This window comes from Sus scrofa, chromosome 13 (genome assembly GCF_054392235.1).
Source record: "Sus scrofa isolate SSC_HxYL_T2T_F1_AM1 chromosome 13, Sscrofa_HxYL_maternal_Yorkshire_Landrace_v2.0, whole genome shotgun sequence".
Lineage (NCBI taxonomy): Eukaryota > Metazoa > Chordata > Mammalia > Artiodactyla > Suidae > Sus > Sus scrofa.
The window spans coordinates 152,100,220-152,125,553 of record NC_139395.1 but is presented as its reverse complement, the minus strand read 5'-3'; the positions used below and the strand labels follow the sequence as shown (position 1 = coordinate 152,125,553).

The 25,334-nt window shown below is 52.5% G+C and overlaps 1 protein-coding gene across 3 annotated transcripts in view; it reads left to right on the top strand.

Moving 5' to 3' along the window:
* Nucleotides 1–25,334, top strand: part of PDIA5 (protein disulfide isomerase family A member 5) — a 98,388-nt gene that overhangs the window by 31,397 nt on the left and 41,657 nt on the right. The window contains exons 4-10 of one of the 3 annotated variants that reach the window (XM_003132633.6): nucleotides 4,526–4,609; nucleotides 4,865–4,910; nucleotides 8,842–8,934; nucleotides 11,661–11,721; nucleotides 16,945–17,012; nucleotides 24,105–24,196; nucleotides 24,290–24,361. In XM_003132633.6, coding sequence (XP_003132681.4) covers nucleotides 4,526–4,609; nucleotides 4,865–4,910; nucleotides 8,842–8,934; nucleotides 11,661–11,721; nucleotides 16,945–17,012; nucleotides 24,105–24,196; nucleotides 24,290–24,361 — 516 coding nt within the window. Of the gene's footprint in view, nucleotides 1–4,525; nucleotides 4,610–4,864; nucleotides 4,911–8,841; nucleotides 8,935–11,660; nucleotides 11,722–12,574; nucleotides 12,750–13,298; nucleotides 19,383–22,908; nucleotides 24,197–24,289; nucleotides 24,362–25,334 lie in introns of those variants that run through there. The other 2 variants (XM_084991015.1, XM_084991014.1) reach the window with 2 other exon arrangements.

The window sequence follows — 25,334 nt, the reverse complement described above, 5'->3', positions numbered from 1 at the left end:
GTGCCAAGGGGAACAGCCACCCCTGGGAGGATCTGTGTCTTGGGAGTCCCTTCCTCAGCAGGGCTAGTGACCCGCCGACAAGGCCTGGCCATGGTGAAGGCCCCGCTACATCAGGCCTGTTCTCTGGCTCTTGGCTCTGTCCTCAGCCACATCCTTGCATATAGTCCTCAGTATCTGGCACCTCGCAGTCACTCTGATGGTGTTTCTTGTGCCTCATCTTGCGTTTTCTTTGCGTCTCTGTAACGGGGGCACGTCCCACCTTTTCTCTCCTACCTTCTCTTGGGTCATAGGTCCTTTTGCTCAGACTCCCTGTGTTAGACCCGGCAGGTGGAAGAAAGATGTTCCCTTCCTTGATGGGGAAATGGACCTTAGGAAGGCTGGGATAGCCAAGGGCACACAGTGGCCAAGACAGGTTGGGGGCCTTGCCTCTAGCCCTCAGAGTCATCTGCTTTCCACGCACTGCAGGAGGCTGCCCGGCTGAGCCGGATCTGGCTGGTGGGCTAAGAGAGAGATGACGAGGTTCAGATCTTTGTGATTCTCTACCACCCGTCCGGGCTTCTGGCTTCTGGTTCATCTGTCAGGGAGCCAGCCCCAGTTCTGGGAGAGACACAGCACCCCTGCAAATGCAGCCTGCCTTGATGTGTTAGCAATACATGACCCTCTAGGGGAATAGAAAGCTCCACCCAGCTCATGTAGACAACTCCCGCATTTTACAGCTGCAGAAACCAGGGCCCCGCCAGAGGTCACAGGCTAGCTAGTGACAGCACCAGATCTAGGAGCCATCAGTCGCTCCAGCTAGCAGTGACTCCAGGGAGGGTTTGCCACTTGGGCTGCTTGGAAAATCATGCGCCTCCCCTTCCTGAGCCTTCAGCACCTTATTTCTTCTCTTTCTTCTCGCTCTCACCACCCCCTCCCCTCTTCCATCCCTGGGTCTGACTGCCGGCAGTGTGGGTTGCCAGTCCTTGGAGTGATCGTCACAGAACGTGAAGATCTAGTAAACACAGCACCACGTACCTGCAGCCACTCCACACTGCTGGCCAGCCACCCACAACAAAGTCACATGAAAACGCCCAGTGTACGTGTCTGTCTGGACCGGTGTGGGGAGGGAGGTGTGTCCAGGCTGCACCGATCTTCTTCCACATTCTTTGTAGAGGAGAGCCAGGGTGGGGGGAATGCAGCAGGTGATGGGCAGAGGGCAGGGGGGCTCCAGCCTCCCCAGCAGAGAGGGCTGGTTCCCGCAGGGCGGTCAGGGGAGTGACAAGTGAGGGCATCTCCCTGGCCAGTCCACTCTCTGGCTGCCCCTCGCTTCATCCCAGCAAAGCAGCTCATTTCCCTGCTCTCTGCCTTGGTCTCCTTCACCCCAGGGCCCCCGTCCCTGGCCAGGGAGGGGAGGGAGCCAGTAGATCAATTAATTGTGCTTCATCTATCAACCTGGATCCTTTTAAGTCCCTGAGCTTGGGTAATTTCTCTCCCCTTCTTGAACTCTTTGGGCTTTTATCATCTATACTGCACAATTAGTGGGTATGAGTGCACATACACACGCACACTCACATGTATGCACACACACACACACTCTGAAGGGCAGAATCATAGGAGGGAGGTGGGGCTGATCTGAGAGCACCGTGAGGAATTGTCCCCTGGCAGGGTTCCTGGAGCTCAGTAGGCAGAGCCCAGAGCCAGCAGTGAGCGCCTTGTCCCAGCGCAACAAGCCAGCATCACTCACTCACTCACTCGCCAGGCTATTTATAGAGTGGCTGCTATGTGCCAGCAGCCATTGTAACCCTGGGGAACCAGCTGTGAACCAAACAAAGCCCTCACCTTGGTGGAGCAAACTTTTCGAATGGGGGCAATAGTCAGTGGACATGGTGGTCAGGTGTGGAGAGAAATTGGGGCAGGGCATGTGGCTGTGCAGGAGGAGGGTGCCTGAGGCTCTGGGGTCTGTGTCACAGGTGCTCAGAGAGGACAAGAAGCCAGCTCCCCTCTGAGAATGTGTGCAGCATTCATATGCATGTGGGAGCAGGGGTGGGGGCGGGGAAGAGGAGAAAATCCTCCCGGGATGTCCCATAACCTAAGGACTGAGGACGGAAGAGGGTTGACAGAATCTGCCACAGGGAGTCCTGTGGCAGGGAGGGAGATGAACTGCCGTGGAGCCAGAGGCTGTGGGCAGGGCTGGGCATGCCTGGCCCTTGGGGAGGCTCCTGGCCCTCCCTGCTCCACCCAGCCCGGTGTTGGTCCTAAGTCTGGCCTGAGCTCACCAGGACAGTGAGGCTTTCCCAAGGAGTGGGCTCCCTGCAAGCTGGTGGGGGGAAGGAATCGGGGTTGCAATGCCTGGGCTGTGTGCACTCCTCTCTGCTTTGCGAAGTCACAGGAGGAGGCTGCCAGCCAGGCTCGAGGGAGGAGAGAGCCAGCGTTGGGCTTCCTTGCCTTTTGGGCACGCCCGCTGGATGTCAGCATGGGCAAGGGAGGCCGCAGGCACCCGGAGCTGGCTCCTGTCCCAGCTGCTATATGTTGTCACATTTGGGTGGACAGGAGGTGGTCACGGCAATAGTTGCACACAGCAGAACCAAGCCGACAGGCAGAGTGCCAAGGGAATGGTTGTAAACGTCCCAGTTGAGCCCTCCCGTCTCTCATGGGGCAGGGAAAGGGCACCTCAGACACAGTTGTCACACAGACCTGCTGCCTGTCAGTGTGACTTCACCACAGAGCACCTGCGGGACAGGGAAGACCCAAACTGCAGTGGCCGTCATCAGTAGGGGTGCCTGGCATCCCCACAGGGCTTTAGGGTAAGCGTTGATCCACTTGGCGTGTGGGCTGCCTTTCCAGTGCCTCCTGATGCATGCCCTCGGCCCTTCTGGATCCCCTTTGCACCCCAGCTTATCCCAGCTCTCTGGTCTCCTTATCTTAGAAGGCCCTCCCCACTTTGGGGGGCCAGCCAGAGCCATGTCACTACCCTTTTCCTGCCTGAGTTCATTCTGCAATTCTCGAGTCCCCTGTTGGCTAGGCCGTGAGGTGGAAGCTGCAGTGGCTGCTCTGATGACTGTCATCCGTAGGACCACATGAGGAGGGAAAGCTCTAGGCCTGGGGTGTGGGGGGAGCCTGAAAACACCCGACACTCCCCCTTCCCGCCCACATATACCAGTCCTGAGAGATATGCTTCTTGAATTGCAAATTGCATCTTTACACTTAAAATGAGGTCCCATCATTTTGCTTGTCCATTGAGGAGTGTGGCTTTTGGAGTTGAGCTGAATGGTTTAATGAGTCCATCTGCTTTGGGGCGGGTGCACAGCCGTATGAGGCTGATGGCTGTGGAAGGTGGCGAGGTAGGGAAACAGGTGGGAGTTGACGGGACTTCCGTCAGGTGGCTCTCTTACCTGGCAGAGCAAGGCTTCCCATGAGGGGTAGTCAGTGGGAACCGGTGGGGATCGGGGGACCGAGATACCATCACTGAGTCTGTTGGGATGTGGCAGGAGGGCTGTGGAGTACGGAGCAGGGCCCTGCGGGTGAAGTAGCGGGCTGCCCCGGCTGGCTGTTGGGCAGACTTGGCTGAGCGGGTGAGAGCAGGTAAGGTCTCCGAGGGGGCTGGAAAGCTGAACCTCGTGATAGTGGGAGAGAGGTCAGGGGAAGGAGGAAGAGCCCAGGACAGTGGCAGGCCTCAGAATTACCCTGATGGCTCCTTAAAACACAGTTGACTGGAGGACCCGCTAGGAATTTTGACTAGGTCTGGGATGGGGCTGAGACTTTGCACTTGTCACAGGATCCCGGGTTGTGCTGCTGCTGCTGGTCGAGAGCCCACGTTCTGAGATCCCTGGTCTAACAGAAAGGGAACCAGGATTAGAGGAGGGTGTGCGTGAGCACTTGGTAAGCAGAGAAGGGCATCCGGCAGACGTTTCTCATTAGAAGAGTTGCGGGGGTCTGACAGTGCAGACGCTAGCGCGTCTCTGAACCCTTCCCTTTCTCCCTTGGCTTTTGTCACTTCCCGGTCAGATTTCATAACCTCTGCAATATCGTAGGACATTCCCTCCCACCCTGGTGGCATGTGACACACATCAGAGGTTTAAAAAATGAAAACTTGCCAGGGCCGCAGGCAGAGCTTCTGGAATCACGATCTGGGATGGGCCAGGGAATCAGTATTTAAAAAAAAAAAAAAAACTTCCTCAGGTGATTCTAAAGAGCAGCCAGGACTAGGAACCACTGTTCTGAGTTTGTTTTTCTTCTTAGAATGGGCCATGCGCCCCCTAAGCTTTCGGGTTTTTTTTTTTTCCCCCAGTCTGGACCCATCCCGTTGCTCCTTCCAGGTAGTGATACAACCTTCCCACCTACTTGCCCCTCTTCCCAGATCAGTCCATAACCTCGTGGTTTCTCTCCTTCCTCCAGTTTTCTGAGAACCTGTGTATAGTGACGACCTCTCCTGTATTGAGAATTCTAAGATACCCACTTTATTCTTTGGCCACCAGCAGATTTTACCCTGTCGCCACCTTTGTGAGGTCTGCAGGTACCAGGTGGTCCCCACATTTGTGTCTTTCAGGGACGCAGAGAGTAGGAAATTGTGTAAGAAGATGAAAGTTGACCTGAGCGCAAAGGACAAAAAGGTTGAATTATTCCATTACCAGTAAGTACACGTGGGCATTTCTAATTTCCAAGCAAATGCTGAAAGCTTTCATTGGTATTCTCTGCAAACAGCGATTTTTAGTGAGATTAATTTTATTTCAGAATGATTTTTCCCCCCAGTGTTTACAATTACTGCTTAAAAAAAAATCTTGAACTGTGTTCAATAGCTGAATCTTATTAAATGCTGCAGGAAACTAAAGGTAAGTGTCTTCACAACCATTCATAAAGTTAACACCTTTTTCTCCTCATTTGACAGGGATGGTGCATTTCATACTGAATATAACCGAGCTGTGACATTTAAGGTAAATTTGCCTCCTCGTTCTTAGCACAGGAGGAAGGGCAGAGAGTAGAGGTGCCCTTCCAGATGACCTGGGGCGGGAGTCTCTTCTCTAGAGTACAGATCAGCAGAACGTCTGGAAAAGTTGTCACTGTTAAACCAGTGGGGATAACCCGCCTTGTAGACAGATTGTGCCTCTGAGGGCAGCTGTCCAGTGAGGCACGTGGCGTCACCCTATCCCTGCAACCACCAAGGTTTGAGCTCCCTTCAGTGTGGCTTCAGAGCCTTCACAGGGTCTCCCACAGGCCGGAGGGGGCTGGCGGTGCCCAGGTTAGCACAGCATGCAGGACCCGGGCAGGGCAACACCTTTGGGGCTGATGCAGCTCGTTATGGATGAGATGCCGAGATCACTGAGATAGATGCTCCCTGCTACAAATCCAGTTCAGGAGATGGAAAAGCATAGGTGAAAATCAGCATGGAGCTTTTTGGTTTCTGTTTGGAGGTTGTGTTCGGTTTAGAGTTAGCTGTGTTTGGAGATCCTGTGACCTGAAGGTGCCATCCTGTTATCACAAAGCAGCCCCCACCCCCTCCACCCCCAGCCTTGAGTCTTTCCGCTGCCTTTGGATTCTCCTCCTTCAACAGGCGCATCCCCTTCCTCAAATCAGCCTCCTTCTGCCTCTGGTCCAGACGGCATCACTCCTCCCTGGCCGCGGCCATGTGTCTCTGCTGTTCTCAGCACATGCTGAGCCCACCCTCTCTGACTCCTGCTTCCCAGACTGTGTTGGACCCTGCGCTCCTCTCTCTGTGTCTCTCTCTTTCCATCTGTTTCCTTCCATCCTTTCCTGTCTGTCCATCTGTCTGTGCAGCTGTCAGTATCACTCTCCTGCTGCCTTTCTCCCCCCTCATCTCCCTGGTCATTTCTTGTTTCTCCGCTAACACTTGTTCTTTTTTAAGTTGCCACAGCTTTTGCCTTATACAGACTCAGCGTGATGACTCATCATCTTAACACCCACTTAGATGCTTAGAGAAAATTCTACCAACTAGAGTTACTTAACCCCCCTTACGCTGTGTTAAGTCATCAGCTGAAGTCGTTGAAGGGAACACGTGCTCCCCAGGAAGAAGACTTAGCTGGATGGGGTGGGGGAAGATGCTGATGGAAAGAGGTAGCAAGGCTTTTTGGTTTCTGTTTGGAGGTTGTGTTCGGTTTAGAGTTAGCTGGCCCTTGGAGGAGTCTGTCCTGGGCTTGTGGAGCAGGGCAGAGCAGCTGCTTAGAAGCGTAGTAGCACGAAAGGAGCCCAGGTGGTCTGAGCTCACCTGGGTGGGGGAGGCCGAGTCCTCGCCTCTGTCTGTCTCCTTAACAGAAACCAGGTGAGGGGCATCTGCTTGCTCCCAACCTGATGTAATTTATGCATCAACAAGCTGGAGAAGTGTGCTGAGCATCGTGCAGGATCAGGGTCTTGGGTGGAGAGAAGGCGTCCTTGGTCCCAGGGTCCCCCAAGCCCAAGGGGCCAAAAAGGACAAGGAGAGTCCCTGGGGTCTCAGGTGGAGGGCGGAGGCCGAGGTCCCCATGACTGCCTCATGGCTCCTGCTTCTTGGGGGAGCGGCTGAGACCAAAGCCTCTCTTGATCACCACTTGATTTTCTTGTCATGTTTTTCCTGAGCCTCTATCTCCAGAAAGAGAGGAGCCCCTGGGCGGGGTAGGTGCATGGTCTCAGGCTCAGGGTCTGGCTGTTGTGGCTGTCACCCTGTATGGCTCAGTGGGGACCTGGTGAGAGGGACTAGGGCAGAGGCCCTGGAGTCCAGAGGCCACATAAGTGAGGATTAAGAGCAGGAAACTCTAAAGAGAGGGTCTTCCTGTATGAGCGGTGTTTTGCTTGTCAGCGGACTCACCAGCAGAATCCTTACTGTGCATGAGTGGTGAGGACCACAGGTGGCCAGAAGGCAAAATTCAGACGGCCCCCTGTGACCTTCTCCCAAAGCCTGTGGCTGTGGCGTCCCAGCCATGAAGACCCAGCTGTAGGGTGTTGGGCCATTTCCCTGGGAGTCCGTGCACCCCAGGGACGGCTGAGGGCGGGTCCCAGGCGCTCCTCCCTGCAGACCCTCCCACCCACAGTCAGTAGTTAGGCTGATGTGGAGAGAAAGAACCAATGGCTGGATTATCCAGCTTCAACTAGGAGCAATCGTCACCTGAAAAGCAAAAGATTGCTCTCATGAAGGTTTCGATTGTTTCGTTCAAAGAGGTGATTTCCTCCCTTTTTCCATTCCCACCCGTCCTTTTTCCTTGATGCCAAGGCAGGGGTGGGGGCGCTAACCCTTTAACTGGGCTCGTGCTGGGTTAGGACAGGAGCCCCAAGAGCAGTAATTACCTATTTTGAGTTCCTGTTCCCACTGAGAATCTCCTGAAAGCCATGGGCCTGCTCCCAAACAGTTCTTGTGTAGGCAATGGAGGGAGTGAGCCCTATGAGTCTGGGGCTGCCCAGACTCCTGGGGTCCACTGTGCACCCTAAATTGAGGATCCCTGCACGGCCATGTGTCCTGAAACAGCAGGCAGGTGGGCACCCATAAGCAGCTTTCTCATGTGGCTGGTCCGCCAGTGCCTCTGTGGCTGGGGGTGAGTGGCTTTCTGGACAGCCCTGCTGGTTCTGCTTCAGCTTGTATTGTCACAGGGAAGCTTTGGCACGGGGCTAAGAAAAGGCCAGTCTGCCTTTGCCTGGTGGAAACGGCCCTCTTCTCTTGCCAGCGGGCATTTCACAGCTCTGTTTGTACCAACAGGGAGCATTACCTGAATGAAATCCTGCACAGTCCTGGCTGTCGCCCACTCTCCCATAGTAGCTCTTTCCAAACAGAAATTTCTAGAAATAGCAAGCCTCTCTGAGGTCCTCTGTGTGTGACCCGTGGGTGGGCTGAATGCGCAGCCTCGCTAAGAGGGTGTTTCCTTTCTCGCCGCAGACCTTCCTCCCTCCCCTGGCACACCGAGTTCATCATCTGCTCACTGGAGCTCGGTCAGAGTTGGCAGAAGTAGCAGAATCTTGCATCCAGTTGGCGGATACTGTGGGCTCTGTCTGTTGACATGGAGGCCAGCAGCTCCCTCCCAGGGTTGGAGAGATGGAGGCTCCAGCTGGTTTCTGGTGTCACTTTCTGGCTTCCAGAGACTTTGAGCACCATTTCCCAGGTGGCCGAGAGGAAAAGGAATGCTCATTTGTCCTGGCCCAGTGAAGTGGGGTGGGGCGGAGGGATGTGCTCCCTGTTCCCGCCCTGTGTGTGTCCTACCCGAAGGAGCAGAGATTAAGTCACTAGTCCACATGACAAAGGCTAGTTGAACCCTTTATCCCAGGGTCTTTGTCCATCTAGAAGGAGGTCTTCAAGGAGAGAAGTCCAGGGACCAGGGGGCCACGTTGATGAGCACCCTGCCCTGGGGGCCTCGCCCCTGTGCCCCACAGAGGATGATCAGGATTTAATGCACTTCCCAACCAGTTTAGCTCTTGAAATACCAAGCAGGGGTGATTAGTAGCTTGTGCTATTTGATGGTTTTAGTGGCTACCTGTGAACCGGAGGCATCTGCTTTGTGTGGGACTGGAGACCTTTATTCAAATCAAGCAGAGAGACTTTGAGGAGCAGATAAGATTTACTAGAAGCATGTGCCTCTTTTTTGAATAAACCAACTATCTCAGGCTTCCTCTCTCTTGTTCATTAAGAAGCACAGTAGGTATGGATCAGCAGGCCAGCGTTAGGTGTCATGTGGCTAGAAATTCCTGGTGGGGTGTATTTTTAGAGTCCTTAGCAGTGCTGTCAGTGGGTGATGAGATGGCATGTCCCCAAATGTTGGCCCTTAGGTTACATACACCTGGTTTCAGGCACGTGGGTCTCCAGGCAAGAAATGGGGCAGGTTCCCGATTCTCCCACCTCCCTCTCTTCCAGGCTAAAATGAGTTTTCCCTTCTCTCTTCTTTTCCTCAGTCCATAGTGGCCTTTTTGAAGGATCCAAAAGGGCCCCCACTGTGGGAGGAAGATCCTGGAGCCAAAGATGTTGTCCACATTGACAGTGAAAAGGTAATTTTCCCTTATCAATTCCTGTGGGCTCTGGAAGCCTCCCCCTAGCCAGGGTCTCCCAGGAGAGATGCTTAGGGAACTGAGAAGTGGGGGTACTCTGGGACTGCCAGGGGACCTGGGCCGGGGCCCTAACATTTGATACCCCTTCCCAGTTCCAGGACGGAACCGGCAGGAGATTATAGGCTGCTCAAGCTCTTCCTCTGCTCTTCACCGCCTTATATCATGTATTTTAACAAGTTTAGACTTTCTTTATAGGAATATCGGTTTTAACTGTTTTCTCCTTATTATGTTATCTGATTGTTGCTAGGATTGCCTTTGAGGGTTTTTGGGGGGTTTTTTTGGTTTGTTTTTTTGTTTTTTTTTGCTTTTTCCTTAACCCACTGAGCAAGGCCAGGGATTGAACACGAGTCCTCATGGATACTAGTTGGATTATGTTTCCGCCGTGCAACAACAGGAACTCCCTTTTTTTTTCTTCTTCTTCAGTTTCTGGATCCGGCTGGGGCAGGGGGGTGGGGGTGGAAGTGTGTTTCTGATGTCCAGCCTTTGGACAACCTTGACCCTCCTTGTTTAGAAGCCTGCGCTGCCTGATGGATTATGCACCTTTGTCCACGGGCACCTGTGTTTGTATCACACACAGATGTGTGCCTTGTCTGTCCCTCCACATTGGGGCGGGCAAGAACTCTGTCACATTTAAAGTGGTCTGTGAGACAGGCGGTGCTTTTTTGTAAATGGAAGGAAAATGTTCTTTTCTCTCTTTTTTTTGGTTTGTTTTTATCTTGATAACAAAAAAATGTGCCTTTTATCTTCCTCTGCCTCCTCTCCCTTCTCATTAAAATTATTGACTCTTAATGCTTGTTAGATCAGAAGAAAATGATGCCATTTATACTTTCTGGCAGAGGGATCATGGCCTGTTTAAGTGAGCCTTTCGAATTAAGGGGCTGGGCATCAATATCACTGGGATAGACATGCCAGTGTCATCAGCTAGATGATGAAGCCGTTTGAAAAGGCTTCTTGGGGAGAGGATGAGGGGCAGGTGTCAGGCAATGTGGGCACCAGTGCTAGAGCCATCAAAAGACAAACAACCTAAACCGATTGTTTCTCCAGGATAGATTTTGTAATAATAACATGTTTTCAGCCTCTCTGGAAGGCGATTGCCTACCACCTCCCTCCCCTAAAACCTTCATGTCCTGAAACTCCTAAAAATTGCTCTTTTGTAACTAGAAATCTTTTTGCTTTTTAGGGCCACACTCATGCATACGGAGGTTCCCAGGCAAGGGGTCGAAGCAGAGCTGCAGCTGCTGGCCACAGCACAGGATCCAAGCCATGTCTGCAACCTACACCACAGCTCACGGCAACGCCAGATCCTTAACCCACTGAGTGAGGCCAGGGATCAAACCCGCAATCTCATGGTTACTAGTCTGATTCATTTCCACTGCACCATAATGGGAACTCCCGTAATCTTTTTTCATATGACCAAAAAATTATAAGTAATATATATTCATTGCTGAAAACTTAGAAAACACAGCTTAACTATAAAAAGGTATATATCATCCCATTCCTCCCACTGAGAGATACCCACTGCCAGTATTTTCTGTAGCTTTTCAGGCTTTCAACATAATGCACACATAAATATTTTTACTCACAAAAGTGTCATTATATTTTATATGCTATTTTCTTAACTTGCCCCCTTCCCGCACTTAATGTAACACACACTTCTTATTGTGACATTAAATATTCTTCTTCACCGGTCTTAACGATGCAGTAGTGTTCCATTGTGCGGGAGGTGCCATCATCTGTTTACCTAATGCCTTGTTGCTGCCAGAGAGCTGCATTTTTGAAATGTCCTCTTATTTTCCTTATTATTCAAAAAAAGGAAAACCTCTAATTTTCTTCCATGGAAACTGGTTAGAGGAGCTTATTTTAATCAAAATATGCTCTGTCATGGTGCTGCTCCACAGTCCTTGATGGATCTGCTTTTTCCTGAACATCATTGACTCTGGTTGGAAGAAAAGTCTCCTCCCCTGCTTTGCATGAAGTCTCTCCCTCCATTAGCACTGCTGTGACCATTTGTCTTTTTGCATTTATTGTATTCATTTAACAAATAATTATACATTGCCTGATCACAAGCCAGGTGCTGTTCTCAGGGTTTACAGGTACACATGCTCCGTTTGTCTGTAGCCTCCTGGGGCCGGGGTTCATCTCATCCTTATGCTCCCGGGTGCAGCATGTTCTCCTGGGGCCCTGGATGATGGAGAGGCTGGTCCAGGGAAGATTCCTGGGGGAAGGGTTAACCCCTTGTTAGGGGACGAGCAGATCCTCATCTGGTCGGGTCGGGCTTCCTTGAAAACAAGCACCCACCACAGCAGGACCGTGCCAAGATCCCATGAGACAGCCTCATGGGACACAGCTCCTCACAGTCCTTTAACTGTTCAGCTGGAGCTCAAAGTGAGGCTGGTGGCCTAGGCCTGCTTGCTTCATCCCACCACGTCGCCATTTATCCCCTCTGTTTCCCCATCTGTAACCTGCAACGTGGCTAGAATAGATGGTCTCTGAGGGTCTTTCAGCTCCTGCTGGGCCAGGACTCTGCACTGCGCCCCCAGTCCCCAAGTCAGACCATGGGATTTCCGAAGTGCTCGCCTTGTCCTCCCTCCAGTGGGTCCCCAGGGATGTCACCTCTGTCCTGTGTTGTGTGTGATCTGTAACCTGCTGTGTTCTCTGTATCTCAGGACTTCAGACGGCTCCTGAAGAAGGAAGAGAAGCCGATCCTCATGATGTTTTATGCTTCCTGTGAGTGACTTTCTTCCTCGGGCTTGAGTGAGACATTTAGACTGGGTGGGGTTGCTGGGGTCACCAGGGCAACTGGGAAGTAGCCCCGGGTTTCTCACTCAGAATACCCAACATGGTACTCACTCCATCTCTCCGCCTGCGCCTCTCTGCATCTGGCTCTGCCCCTCCCACCGTCCACGTCTGTTTTTCTCTCACTGGCATCATGTCCTACTGCTCTCATCACCCAGTGGCAACATGGGTCTCTGCTCCAGGCACCTCCACCCTACCCGCCCTCTGCTTCCTGTGAGCCTGGAGCCTCAGGGCAGCTGCTCGCCCACCTCTGGCTCCTGTGTGCCTCTTTACTGGGAGAGTTGAGGGCATCAGGACCTGGGAGAAAGGGCCCAGTATGGGGGTTCCGTCTCCGTAGGAGGCAAGGGGCTGTAGGAACACCAGAAGGATCACTAAGATGACAACCAGAAGACCCGGGTTCTGGTTCCAGCTGTGCCACCAGCAAGCTGGGTGACCTTGGTCGAGTCCTTTGCCACTCTGTGCCTCCTTTTCCATTTCTGTAAAAGCAGGAAGGGCTTGAATCAGAGCAGTGGCTTTCAAATTTTTTGGCTGCATGTTGTAATATTAGACATATTTTACATTGCAACCCTGTACTGTAAGTGTACATACACTATATATAACGAAGCTGAAAGTTTCATAAAACCACGTTTACCCTTACTACTTGCCATCCACTCTGCTGGATGCAATGCACACTGATACTTTCTTTTTTATTCTGTTTTATTTAAAAATTAATTGGTTTTTCCTACTATTTCCTCACCCTCTAATAAAGGGTCAGCAAATCATGGCCTGTTGGGCTCGCTGCCCCTTTTTTTTTTTTTTGGTAAATTAATTTTTGTTGGAACACAGTCACATCTATTCATTTACATGATGTCTGTGGCTGCTTTCAAGCTGCAGCTGTGGAGCTGAGTAGTTGTTAGTATGTCCTCAAAGCCACAGATATTCCCCTGTCTGGGCCACCCCTGAAGTTTAACTGGTCCCCAGCCACAGATTGAAAAACCTCGAATTAGAGCCTGTGAATGGCCGTTAGAGCTGTATCTCTGTGAACTGCATGTGCCTTTAGGAGGAGTTCCCATTGTGGCACAACAGAAACGAATCCAACTGGTATCCATCAGGATGTGGGTTCAATCCCTGACCTTGCGCAGTGAGTCAGGGATCCCACATTTCTGTGGCTGTGATGTAGGCTGGCAGCTACAGCTCCGATTCCACTCCTAGCCTGGGAACCTCCATATGCCACAGGTGTGGCCCTAAAAAAAAAAAAAAGAACCAACCAAACAAAACAAAACACAAGAGCCTTCAGGAAGCCAGAGGATCAAAGGCCAGAGTGAGAGGGGCTGTGTGTGATGGAAGGTGGGTGTGCCCAGGTGTGTCTGTGGCTTGAGGGGGTAGCACAGGCTGTGTCCCCAGGGTACTATTTATTCTTGAAAGCTTTCTTCCAATCCCCCTTTTCTTTTTTTTGGTCTTTTTAGGGCCACACCCTTGGCATATGGAAGTTCCCCGACTAGAGATCCAATTAGAGCTATAGCTGCCAGCCTACACAACAGCCACAGCAGCGCCAGATCTGAACCATGTCTGTGACCTACACCACAGCCCATGGCAATGCCAGATCCTTAACCCACTGAGAGAGGTCAGGGATGGAGCCCATGTCTTCACGGATAGTAGTCATTGTTACTGCTGAGCCATGACGGGAACTCCTAATCCCCCTTTTCTGAGAAGTTCTCCCAATAAAGGCCCCTTCCTTCTTAACCCTGGTGACCCTGCCTCCCTAAGCTGGTTACCCTTCTCCGGGATTCTGGAGGTTCTGCCAAAGTGGGGCCTGTGGCTTGTTCACTGTGACAGCAGCCTCTCCCCAGCCTGTGTTGATTGCTCGTGACCCCTGCCCCCCCCTCCCCCCAGCACCTCGCTGCCTCAGGGGTGCGCCTGCCTGTGGAAAGAGGCCCTGGTGTCCCACTTCCTGTTAGAGCTGGCTCTGCCCAGGAAGTCTGCACCTTAACTCAGCTCATTCTCTCCATTAAAGGTCACTGTTTGGTTTCACCCTTTTTTATTTCTCCTTGGAGAGGTCGTAGTACCTGCCCAGCTGTGAATTGCTTCAGGAATCGTCCTGCTGCACACCCCCCTGAGGACAGCCTCCTTTGGTTTATCTCAGAACCTTCAGGTCTCAACACAGTGGTTGAATGAGACTAAGACGGGGTAGATGTCGGTACACAGTACATGTCACAAGGCAGGATCATGGTATAACCTTGCAGGGTTCATTGTGATGACACTGGGTAGTCACTTACAGAGAGAGGTTCACTAGCAGTGTGCACCTGAGTGTGTGTGTCACACACATCCTCCCGCCCCTGACTCCCCAGGCTGCCATTCTAGTCATCATAGAGCCGTGAGCAGGATTATCATCTTTATAGGCTAGAAAGCTGGGACGGGAGAAGCTAGGTTCCTTGTAGGTGTCGCAGAGCAGTAGAGGGGAGGGAAGGAGAAAACTGGGAGCTGTTAAGTCTACACCTCTAAGGGGTCACATTGGATGGCCTCCTGGCTCCCAGGTATCCCCAGACTGAGTTGTTGTTTTTAATGAATCAAACTTGTGCTTTTATTATATTAGTCCATTCAAACCCTCATGTCCTTATAATTCAGCTTATTCCTGGGAAATACCAGTTCCCTAACAGGGAGGCTTTCAGGACTCTGATCCTTTGACTACCGTGGGGGTGAATGATCCCAAAGGCAGTGGGAGCCTTTAGTTGTGACAAGAAATCTGAGTCCCCAGGACGTTCAAATGACTCAGGAAATGTTCATTGACTATATTAATGAGACGATAAAAGGGCCGGTGCTCTAACTTTTGGGGTTTGAGAATGATAATTAGTCTCTTCTCTTCCCCTGCCTCCCAGTTGAATCAGTTGAAAGATAAGCTCAGATAGGGCTCACAGCACCAGCTCTGCTTTTGGTCAAGTTCAAGTGGCAACTGGCTTGACCTCAAGCTTCCTATTACTCTTCCATCACCTCTTCCCTCCAATAACTTCTTCCCTTGGTACCGCTGGCCTCCACCCATGGGGACAGCTGGCTGACTCACCACCACCTGTTAAGGGGCTGTGGGGGATAGTGTTTCAGACCACAGACAGGCAGAGCTGGAGGAGAGAAGCCACACCTGCAAGGACAGGTGATGAGCTGACTGCTGCCTGTGACCCAGTGGGTGTCAGACTCCCCCATCTTATCAAGCCACTGCCGGAAAGTAGGTGAGGGGATTCAGGTGTGCCCCCCTCATCTTCCCCTCTGACATCCCCGTCCCCATGCAGGTGTTTCCCCACCATGGCCTGGGAGGCAGACTCTCAGGCCTTGGGTTGACAGAGGCTTCCCCGCTGGTGCCTGGTTCTGCCCGGCCTCCCAGGTGTTGGCTCTGGCCCTCAGCCTGCAGGGCAGGTGCTGCCTCCACCTCACAGATGGGGAAGCTGAGGCTCAAAGTGCTCATATCACCAGCCCAGGTCACACAGGCAGAGGTGGCCAAGTGGTGATGCAGACCTGGGTCTCGTTCTCAACACAGCCGAGCTCCTTCCTCTGTCTCTGCCCTGCAGCCTCCCATCCCTACCACGCGGCATCCACTTCGTGGAGCTTGGGCATCCCAGGAGTTGGCATCACTGTCTCTGTTTCCACTTTCCTCCCCAAATCCCTACAGTGGGAACAAGCCCCTGTCAGGTGTCATATTCTTTCTTTCCCAGTGCTTGTGGGGATCATGCTGTGGGCAGCTACCCGGGAGAAGTGCCTTTTGTCCCCTGAGAGCAGAGCTATGGGATCATGCTGCAGGCTGACCTCACAGACACCCCAAGTCTGAGCACGAACTCGTGGCATCAACTGAAGTCCAGGCTTAATGTGCTTGTGTGTGTGTGTGTGTGTGTGTGTGTGTGTGTGTCCATCTGTCTGGCAGGCAGGGATGTCGAGGAGGGGGCTGTGGGCATGTTGAGAGTTGATGTCAAAATCCTACATCACATCTTGTCCAGTTGACTTGGTGCTGGGTGGTTCAGGTGGGCCGTGGGGAGTCTTGACCTGCTCGGCTCTCCAGTGTCTGTATCTGGCCCAGTGGGTGAGAGCACCTCTCTGATCTGTGCTCCAAGGCATTAGCTAAACGTGGATTAGAGCTTGTCAGCCTGCGGCTGCGTGGCCCTGGCCCCACTCTGCCGTATTGAGTTGACATCCAGCCTGATGCAAGGTTCCAGGCAGCGCTGATGTCCGTGGCCTTCAGAAGCCTCTCAAAGCCTGATTTGCAGCATAGCGGCTGTCAGACAGTGTAAGGGCCTTGCATGTCAGAATTCCTCCTGTCTGAGGACGGGTGCCTGTGTCTTCTGTGGGGACAGTGCTTATGTGTGGCTTGTTCTGGTGGAAGGGGAGGGGTGGGTTGAACTCAGTCTCTCTAAAGTAGTAGTGGGTATTTGGAGGCTGGTTATCTTGGCCCTGAACCCCCTAGGCTTGGGGGCTTTGCCAGGGCAGGAGTGTGACCGTTGTAGACCTCAGGACCCCAGAGAACCTTGAGCCAAAGACATCAGCCCTGGCCTCTGAGCTGGAAGGGGCCTGAGGTCATCTGGCCCAAACCCCAGGAAGGGGCAGCAGCCCAGAGAGAGGAGGTGGCCTGTGCGGGGCCATCCAGCCTGTCAGGGGAGGATAAGGACCAGGGTCTGATCCTGGCCGGCTCGGCTGCCTCTCGTCATAGCGTGATTATCCTTGCTAATGAAGGAAAAGAGCCATGAAGTCCCCAAAACCACTGTATTTTTGGTTGCACATTTTTTCTCCTAAGAGCGTTTGACTCAGGTTCTTCTGCAGCCCCTGGCTGGGCAGCGAGGGCAGGCTTTTCACTGTGCCTGAAGGGTGTGCTTTCCTGGCTCCCTGAATTCCTGGGGAACTCATCATCAGCTCTCAATTATCCAGTGCTTTGCCCTCTCCCAGCTGCATCAGGTTTGCTTGTCAGTCTCACGTTTATGGAGTGACTGCTGGGCTGGGTCTTTCCTGCAGTGGAGATTGTAAGCTCTTGGGGGTCGTGGGGGCGAGGGCCTCTACCTCCGCTGCTGTGTTCCCAGAGCCTGGGGTGCTCCTGCCTCTGGAGGCGGGATAAATGCTGGCTGGCAGAGTCAGCCTGAGGGGAGAGAGGGTGGAGCACAGGGTGCATTGTAACCCTTTGGTTTTTCTCCTGCCGGTGACTAGGGTGCAGCGTGTGCAAGAGGATAATGCCGCATTTCCAGAAGGCTGCAACTCAGCTGCGAGGCCAGTTCGTAAGTGAGGCGCCATGAGCCAGGCAGGGCTGGCTGCTGGCTCTGGACTTCCCCCTCTCACTTGGGGAGATGGCAGAGGAGGGGTGCACCAGGCCGGGGAGAAGGCAGGTTTTGAAATCATGAGAAGGACTTATTTTATTAATGTTACCCCTGCTGCCCCTGGCTTGTGATTCGGAGACCTGTCCTCAGGAGATGTTGAGAACTCCCCAGAATTGCTGGGACCTGGAGTATTTGGCACCTGTCAAAGGCCCCTGATGGAATAGCTAGGGAGCCAGCAAGAAGCGCACATGGTGCTGCCGGAAGACTAGGGGCCCGCCACAGACCATCAGGGCTCCAGAGTGAGGGGGCTGGGCTCTACGGCAGGTGAGGCTTCCAATGTCGGGGAGCCCAGTGGCAGAAAAAGGGGCACGGTGACTCCGGTGGTGAGCCCAAAGCCCAAACAGGTCCATGAGGCAGCCTCCTGCCAGGCTGGCAGGACTCAGTAGGGCAGGAGGAACATTGGAACCCCAGCAAAAGAAAGGGGTCCAGGTGGGGAGCCAGAGACCTGAGCACACAGGTTCTCTGAAGGAGAGCATGCACGGGGCCGGACGGGAGATAAGGCTGTCTCAGGGATGCCCACTTTTAGGAGACAGGAGGGAAAGGGGAGCCACTGAGGAAGCGGGCCTTCAGAGTAGAGCACTGAGGATGCTCCATGGGAGGAGGGGAGGCCAGGCAGTCAGACCTCATCAGGGCTGAACATTGGTCACTGATGGTTCTGGTCCTGGTCCTGGTCCTGTGTCTCCCCTGCCCTGCCAGGCTCTTCTATGCTGTAGGTCTGTCCACGTTTGCACTTAAAACTCTGAACCACAGCGGTTTGGCGGGTTTTGTTTGGTTGTGGGTGTTTGGTTTTTTGTTTTGTCTTTTGCTTTTTCTTTTTGGTGGCACCAGAAAAATAACTGCTTGCTCCTCTAGAGAGTGTGGAAAAATCATATGCCTTTCATGAAAGTCATCAGGAGGAGCCATGCCAGTGGGGCTGGCCAAAGTCCCACTAAGAGAGTCCTGAGATCTTCAAATTGCATCATGATCTTTATGCATCAGATTAAGTTGGTGATGGGTTCAAGCTGAATTTAAGAAATGGCAGCACCCAAGCATGGCGACAGCCCTGCCAGCCGGTGCCAGGATTGGGTTGCAAAGAACCAGGTGCTTTCTCTCTTCTGACCTCTTTTCTGGGGCAACACCAGGGTCCTGCTTCTTTCTCACTAGTGAATTTTTAGCAGACTTGCCTAGAGACGTTTGGCCCTGGGGCACACATACCTCTCTCTGGGGAAGTTTCACTTCACATTTTGGGGCCTCAGTAGATACCATATTTTAAGATTATTTCGCCTGGAGAAAAGACTTAATTACCCAGAGTTCTCCAACTGCACCAGCATACACTTAGATAAGTACTCAGCTCACCATCCAAACATTGTGGTGCAGTGGCAGAAGGAGTCGCGCAGCCCCTATCAGGTGACAGATTAGCTGGCCAGCCCATCAAAGCAGGTTACATCACCTTCTGGAAGATTCTCGGCCAATGCCGCCTCCACCTGCCAAATTCCGCATTCCTCCAGAGGCTGATCCTGCCGTGCGTGGTCGTGTCTGCTCGTCTTTGCCTTTGTTCTGGATGACTTTGTCCCCCAGTTTATACGAACTATGATCAGAGCGTCTCACTGAGATGTGAGCAACTTGAGCGCAGCGGCTTTGTTTGATTCATGTCCGTTTCTTCAGTGCAAAGCATGGGCCAGGCTCGGAGTAGGTGTCCAACACATGCTGACGTGTGAATGCATGAGTGTGTGGCTTCCCACACCACCTGGGTATGCTTTATTTTAAGCTCTATGTTGTCAGTAAAAACCATGCTTCCCTTTTTAAAGGGATCCAGAGCATTAGTTACTAAGGACGGAGCAAAGTAGGAAGGACATTTGTGGGACAAGGACCTTCTTCCCTGGCCCCGGGTTCGCACGAGGACCCTTGGCAAGGTTAGCCCTGAAGGTTACTTGTTAAGGGCACCTGCTTCCAGAAAAACAGAAAACCCAGTGCCTGCTTTTCCTGCCTAAGCCCAGGTCAAGAAACATAAGAGGTGACCCTCCTGGTTCCCTAGACAACGTTTTAGAAAAGTCAGTGGAATTGTCCAGGTACCCAGAGATCTTGGCCATCAAGCCCAGCTTTGGCTGGGTGTTAGTTACCTTGGCCTAAGGCATCTGTGTTATGTGAACTCATCTATTTCTTTGTGTCTGTATTTTCTTTTTTCTTTTCTTGGGGGGTGGGGTGGGGCCGGGGGGGGGCACACCTACAGCACTTGGAAGTTCCTGGGCCAGGGATCGAACCTACGCCACAGCAATGATTCGGACCACTGCAGTGACAACACTGGATCCTTAACCCACTGCACCACAAGAGAACTTCTCCTTGGAGTTCCCTTTGTGGCGCTGCAGAAATGAATCCACCTAGTATCCATGAGGATGTGGGTTCGATCCCTGGCCTTGCTCAGTAGGTTAGGGCTCAAGTGTTGGCTATGGCTGTGGCGTAGGCCGGCAGCTGTAGCTCCGATTCACCCCCTAGCCTGCGAACCTCCATATGTCATAGGTGTAGCCAGAGAGAGCTCCTCCTTGCTTCTGTATTTTCCCACTTGGGGTTTGTTTTGTTCTGTTTTTCTCCTACTTTCTTAGGAAAACACTTTGGAAAAGTTCTCACCCTTTCCCAGCACCATGAGGGGGGAAGGGTCCTGGCCACCATGCACACCACCTACTTCTGGTGGCCAGGGCTCAGGGTGCAGCCACAGCTCCCCAGGAGTAGGGCAGCCAGAGGTGTAGGTTCCTTTCTGTCCTCACACACAGGGCAGAGATGGGCTGCTAGTCTCCAGAAATCAAAAGCTCACTCCCTCCCCACTGCTGAAATGAGGGGAGATTCACTCCTCTTGGGTCCTCTTCATCTCTGTCATCTTTGAGTCCTTTCTGGCGGCCGTGTCCATGGCAGGGGTCAGAAACCTTTCTCCTCTGCAGATTTCTTGGGAGGTGTCCAACCCGGTGATGTCATTCAGACGGCAGCCAGGCTGGGTCAGGGATGCACGGCCTTTGCCATTTTCCAAGCTCAGATCTCCCTCTTTTTTTTTTTTTTTTTTTTTTTGCTATCACTGATGTCTGGTGAATCATCGGCATCTGGCCCATCTACTCCTGCTCGTTGACATCCTCATCATCAGCTGCCGCTGCTCCCGAAGAGCAGCCATCAGGACCAGCCCCTCCCCATCTACCTCTTCTTCCCAACCTTGCCAGTTACCGACGTCCACACTGAGTCTTTTATTAACCTTGGCCATGATGGGCTATCTGGGTGTGTAACAGTGGAATGGGTCAGTCTTGGTGACAGATTTGTACAGATCAGACTCCAGCGCTGGCTGTCACTAACCACCTGGCAGATCTTGAGCAAATAACCGTGGAGCCTCCGTTTCCCGCCCCCATAAAACGGAGGCGAGAACGCCAAAGCCAGCCCATCTCCTGAGTTGTTGGAAGAGTGAACGGGCTGGTGCGTGGAGACAGCTCTGTAACCTGCAGATGCTTCACAGATACAGATGGTTGACACTCCACCGGCTCCCCCTGCTCTGTGCTCACTGCTCCTTCCACTTACTAAAGGGGGCGCACCCAAGGCTCTACTTTCCAGCTTCTTTTCTTATTAACACCTTGGAGCAAGGAGAGCACTGTGCTCTCCTAGTCCCGCATGGTCCATCCCTCAGTGGTTTTTATCTACATCTGTAGCTTCAACAGAAAGCAGCTCCACGGAGCCTGCGTCTCTGAGCTCCATTGCTACGTGTCAGACTTCTTGTTTGACATCTTGGTCTGCATTTTTCTCCCTGGGTCTCAAATGCAGGATGTCTAAAATGAAATTCACTGTCTCTCTGTCTGGCAGACGGCCCGTTTTCCTTCATGACGCCTCCTGAGCACCATGGGCTGCTCTGCCAGTGTGCCTTTTTGCCAGGCCATCATCCTCCATTGTTCCCCTGCTCTCCATGGGGTGGTTGCCAAAGAGTGCACACCTGTCTCCCTAACCCACAACTTGCATCTTACCACCCGGCCACTGTAATTCACCAAATGCAGCTGGAAACCCCCCAAAGCTCTCCGGCACCTCTCAAATGAAGTCCTGGTTTCTTAGGCATTAAAGCCTGGTCCATAGCCACCTCTGACCTTGCTCAGCCTTCTGTCCCTGCTCCTTCCTGTGTGCCATGCAGTCTACCCAAAATGGTCCCCACTTCTTGAACTGCATCCTGCTTTGTCTTGCTTCCGTTTTCTCTTCCTAGAATGTCTGTGGAAGTTGTTCCCTTGGGGACCGCCAGCTCACACACTCCTGCTTGTGGCGTTTTCATGATGGTTCCCGTCACAGCACGGGCTGCACATGAGGAAGCTTGTGCCGGGCCAGCTCACCAGTCTCAGGCACACACGGCTCAGTGGCAGGCACTGTGGCCCTGACCCCTCCTTAGGTGGAGACTAGTTTTGTCTCATTCAGATTCACATACTCCAGAAGGTGTTTGTAAGTAGTTGTTCAAAAAATAGTTAATCTCATTAACTAGTAAATGCCCCCAAAGTAGTGAAAAGAGCTACAGAAACTCAGAGGACCCAGAGTTCATCATAAGCAAAGGTGGCTTGGAAAGGCTGCCGAGGGAGGGTGGGGTTTGATTTGCCTTAAAGGATGGATGAGTGTTGGGTGGTAGCCAAGAGAGGGCGCGTGGGCATCTTGAGCAATGGGGACTGTAAGATGCGGGCTGGGAGAGCACAGCGTGGGCTGGGAATGTGAGCAGGTTTGCAGAGCCTCTTGGTGGCGTTAGTGAAAATGACCAACACGTTTTGAGGATTGTAGATACTTGTACTACCTCATTTAATCACAGCAACCAGAAGGGGGGCTGCAGACGGGGAAACTGAGGCACAGAGGCAACTGCGACTTGTTCAAGGAAAGGAGCTGCTGATAGAGGAGTTAGGCGTCAAGTCCAGCATCTGGACCCCCGAGCCCAAGCTCCTAGCTACTGTGGATGTTCCCCTGCAAGGGGCCTCAGACAGTGAATGGTGCAGCTTCCTCCCTGTGTCAAAATCTCAGACCATCTCATTCCTAGGAGAATAAAAAATCTAGACCCTAGCAGGTGTACAATTAAGGGTTTTGTAGGCAAGAAGAATTCAACAGTGAGATAGGGACCATATGGTCTTGGAGTGTGCAGTTAGGCTTTAGCCTGCATTCAGTGGAATTGAAAGGTTTTATGCAGGGAAGTGATGTAATGAAAGAGGAGGATGTGGAAGATTAATCTTGTGGTGAATGTGCACTGACACTGGGGAGATCAATTAGACATAAAAAAAGAACTTTCAAGTAGACAATTATTACTGGAACAGGCTGCTGAATCAGTCTGGGGAAATGAGCAGAAGGACTTTTAGAAGGTTCCAAGGCTTCTAGTAGGTTTTGTCTCAGGCTTATTTTCCCTCTATTCCTAGTAGCATCCAGAATGGGCCGGGAGGAAAAAAAAAAAAAAAAATCGGATTTAGCAAGCATTTATTGTGTGCCTGCCAGGCCCTGTGTATGCCAGGCACTGTGCTGGGTACTTAAACAGGTTGAAGAGACAGTCTAGATGCCCCTAGGGATGGATCGGCCAGAGGCACAGCTGGCTCCCATCAGCCAGGATTTTGTAGGAAATAAAGAATTTGATCACCAGTTTTATGCTAGAACAGGGGTCATCTATTAAGAGCCTTGTGATAGTCTCATCACCCGTATCTTCCACACAAGGTCATGTGACTACCAAGTAGAATCCATCTTTTTTTTTTTGTCTTTTCGACTTTTCTAGGGCCACACCTGTGGCATATGGAGGTTCCCAGGCTAGGGGTTGAATCGGAGCTGTAGCCACTGGCTTACGCCACAGCCATAGCAGTGCGGGATCCAAGCTGCGTCTGTGACCTACACCACAGCTCATGGCAATGCCAGGTCCTTAACCCACTGAGCAAGGCCAGGGATTGAACTCGCAACTTTGTGGTTTCTAGTCGGATTCATTAACCACTGAGCTGTGATGGGAATTCCAAAGCCATCTTTTGAGTCAAGTTCATTGCCCACCGAGACTTCTAGTTCCTCTTTTCTCTCCCTGCACCACCTTATGTATTGTTCAGGAAAATTCCACTTCCTGGTCTCTTCTCCCAGCTTCTTTAACTACAGCTGGCACTTTTGAGCTCCCTCTCCTGTCTCTTCCATCCCCCCCCTGCTTTGTGGAACAGTCTTCCTGCATCTGGCCACACCGTGTTCTCTTCTGACAACAGATTCAAAGTCCTCTTTCCGGGCACCTGATCCTGCCCCAGAGAAAAAAAGTTCCTGCTTCAGGAAAGGAGTTCTAGGGGACTCATTCTGGGTTGTCCTTAGTACTTAGCCTTGTCATAGTACTCAGCTACTAAAGTTCTCCTCTCCCCTTCATCTGTGGACCCCTGCAACCAGAACATGCTCAGATTTCAGAGGTGATGGTCACCAGCAGGAGGCCTGATGGGGCCCGGAAGAAGGACACTTAGGCAGGTAGATGGTCATGAGAACCACACGCTCTCCTTGGACACACACAAAGCTTAGAGGTCTCAGAATGTTGCCTGTGAAGCCGGAGGGCAGCCTGAGCGATCCGGGAAGGTAGCTGAGGATGCCATGGAGTGGCTGACTGGCGATTCCATAACCTGGGAAAAGAGTATGACCTTAGTTGCTAGGGGCAGAGGAAAGGCATAGTATGGACGTGGGAGGCAATGGCCTGACTCTAGGACCCAGTTGAACTTGGTATCAAGGCCACGGTTCCGCAACTCTCAGAGAGCAATGTTTTGCTCCGAGATGGTTCCTTCCCGCAGGGCAGGTGGGAGGGAATGCCCGTGCAGGGGGCACCCTTGGGCCCAATGCCTGCCTCTTCCAGAGTGCTGGCCTCACTCCCGGCTGGCTCGGCTTGCCTTGCTTCCCTGCTGCCCTGGGCTGTGCGTCCGTCTGCAAGGCTTCGTCCCAGTCACCCTATCTGGTGGGACAGCTGGGCAGGCAGCGCGTGGACGAGGTGAGGGTGTCTGCGGCAGGAGGGTGACAGGTCTGCTCTGCCTTCGCGCCTAGGTGCTGGCCGGGATGAACGTCTACTCCTCGGAATTTGAAAACATCAAGGAGGAGTACGGTGTACGTGGCTACCCCACCATCTGCTATTTTGAGTAAGTCCCCCGCACCCCCATGGCTGCTCGCTGCCCTCTACGATGGCGTCTGCCTCCCTGGCTGAGCCCAGGTCGTCTCCCCACCTTTCACAGGAAAGGACGGTTTCTGTTCCAGTATGACAGCTATGGGTCCACAGCTGAGGACATCGTGGAGTGGCTGAAGAAGTAAGTTGGTGTTTGCCTGGGCGGGGGCGGGGTGTCCAGAGGGAGGGGCGTCTGCTGGGCCCCAGGCCGACCCTGGTCACAGGGCTCTGGCTGGGGGTGGGGAGGAGAAGGAGGAAGGAAGGGACCCCTGTGCTTCCCTCACAGTGGGTATCTTCTAGGTAGCAGGGGTGAGGGGGTCTGTGAGTATAGGATGTGGGGGTCAGGAGGATTTTGTGTGATTGGCCGTGATGACTGTATTTCAGGTAGATTTTTTTCCCTTTACTCTTTACCTACGGATAGAAGTATTTCTCACTCAGGATATCAGGTTTGAGGGAGGTTCCACTGCGGGTCTCTTTGAAAATAGAGTTGTCAGCCGAATGCTTATTTCAAACATAACCAGTCGTATTAGGTGTTGTGAAGCTAAGAAGTGTCCAAATACTTCAGATTTGCAGAGTGCTTTGCCGTTCACCAGGCCTCCCCGCAGACTCTGCCTCGTGGCAACCTGTGATCCTGTTTTCTAATGTGATTAGATCCTTAGAACCCAAACCACCTGCAGCTGGAGCCCCCACCATGCTAGGAGAGTGACTTTGGGGCGACCCTCACATGTGTGTTAGGACAGGCAGTCTGTCTCCCGCACCCCTGCTCCATGGCCAGAAGCACTCATGCCCAGAGCACTCAGCTGCCCTGGGCTCTGCCTGTCACCAGTCCGGCACTTGCTTGTCACTGCCCGTGTGTGGTTATTTGTGCACAGTCCTTAGAATAATAGCAGCTGGCATTTTGGGGACTCCACTTTGTGGCTGACCTGCTCTAAGTACTTTATTGTGGATTCTCGAGAATCCCCAGAAGAGGCCTTTAGGGAAGACATTATTTCCCTTATTTCATGAATGAGATAACTGAGCCAAGTGATGAAGCAGTTCGCCCACGCTTCCACAGCTGACGAGCAGCCGGTTCAGGGCTGGCCCCAGGCAGCAAACCCCCTAGTTCTGACCGGAGC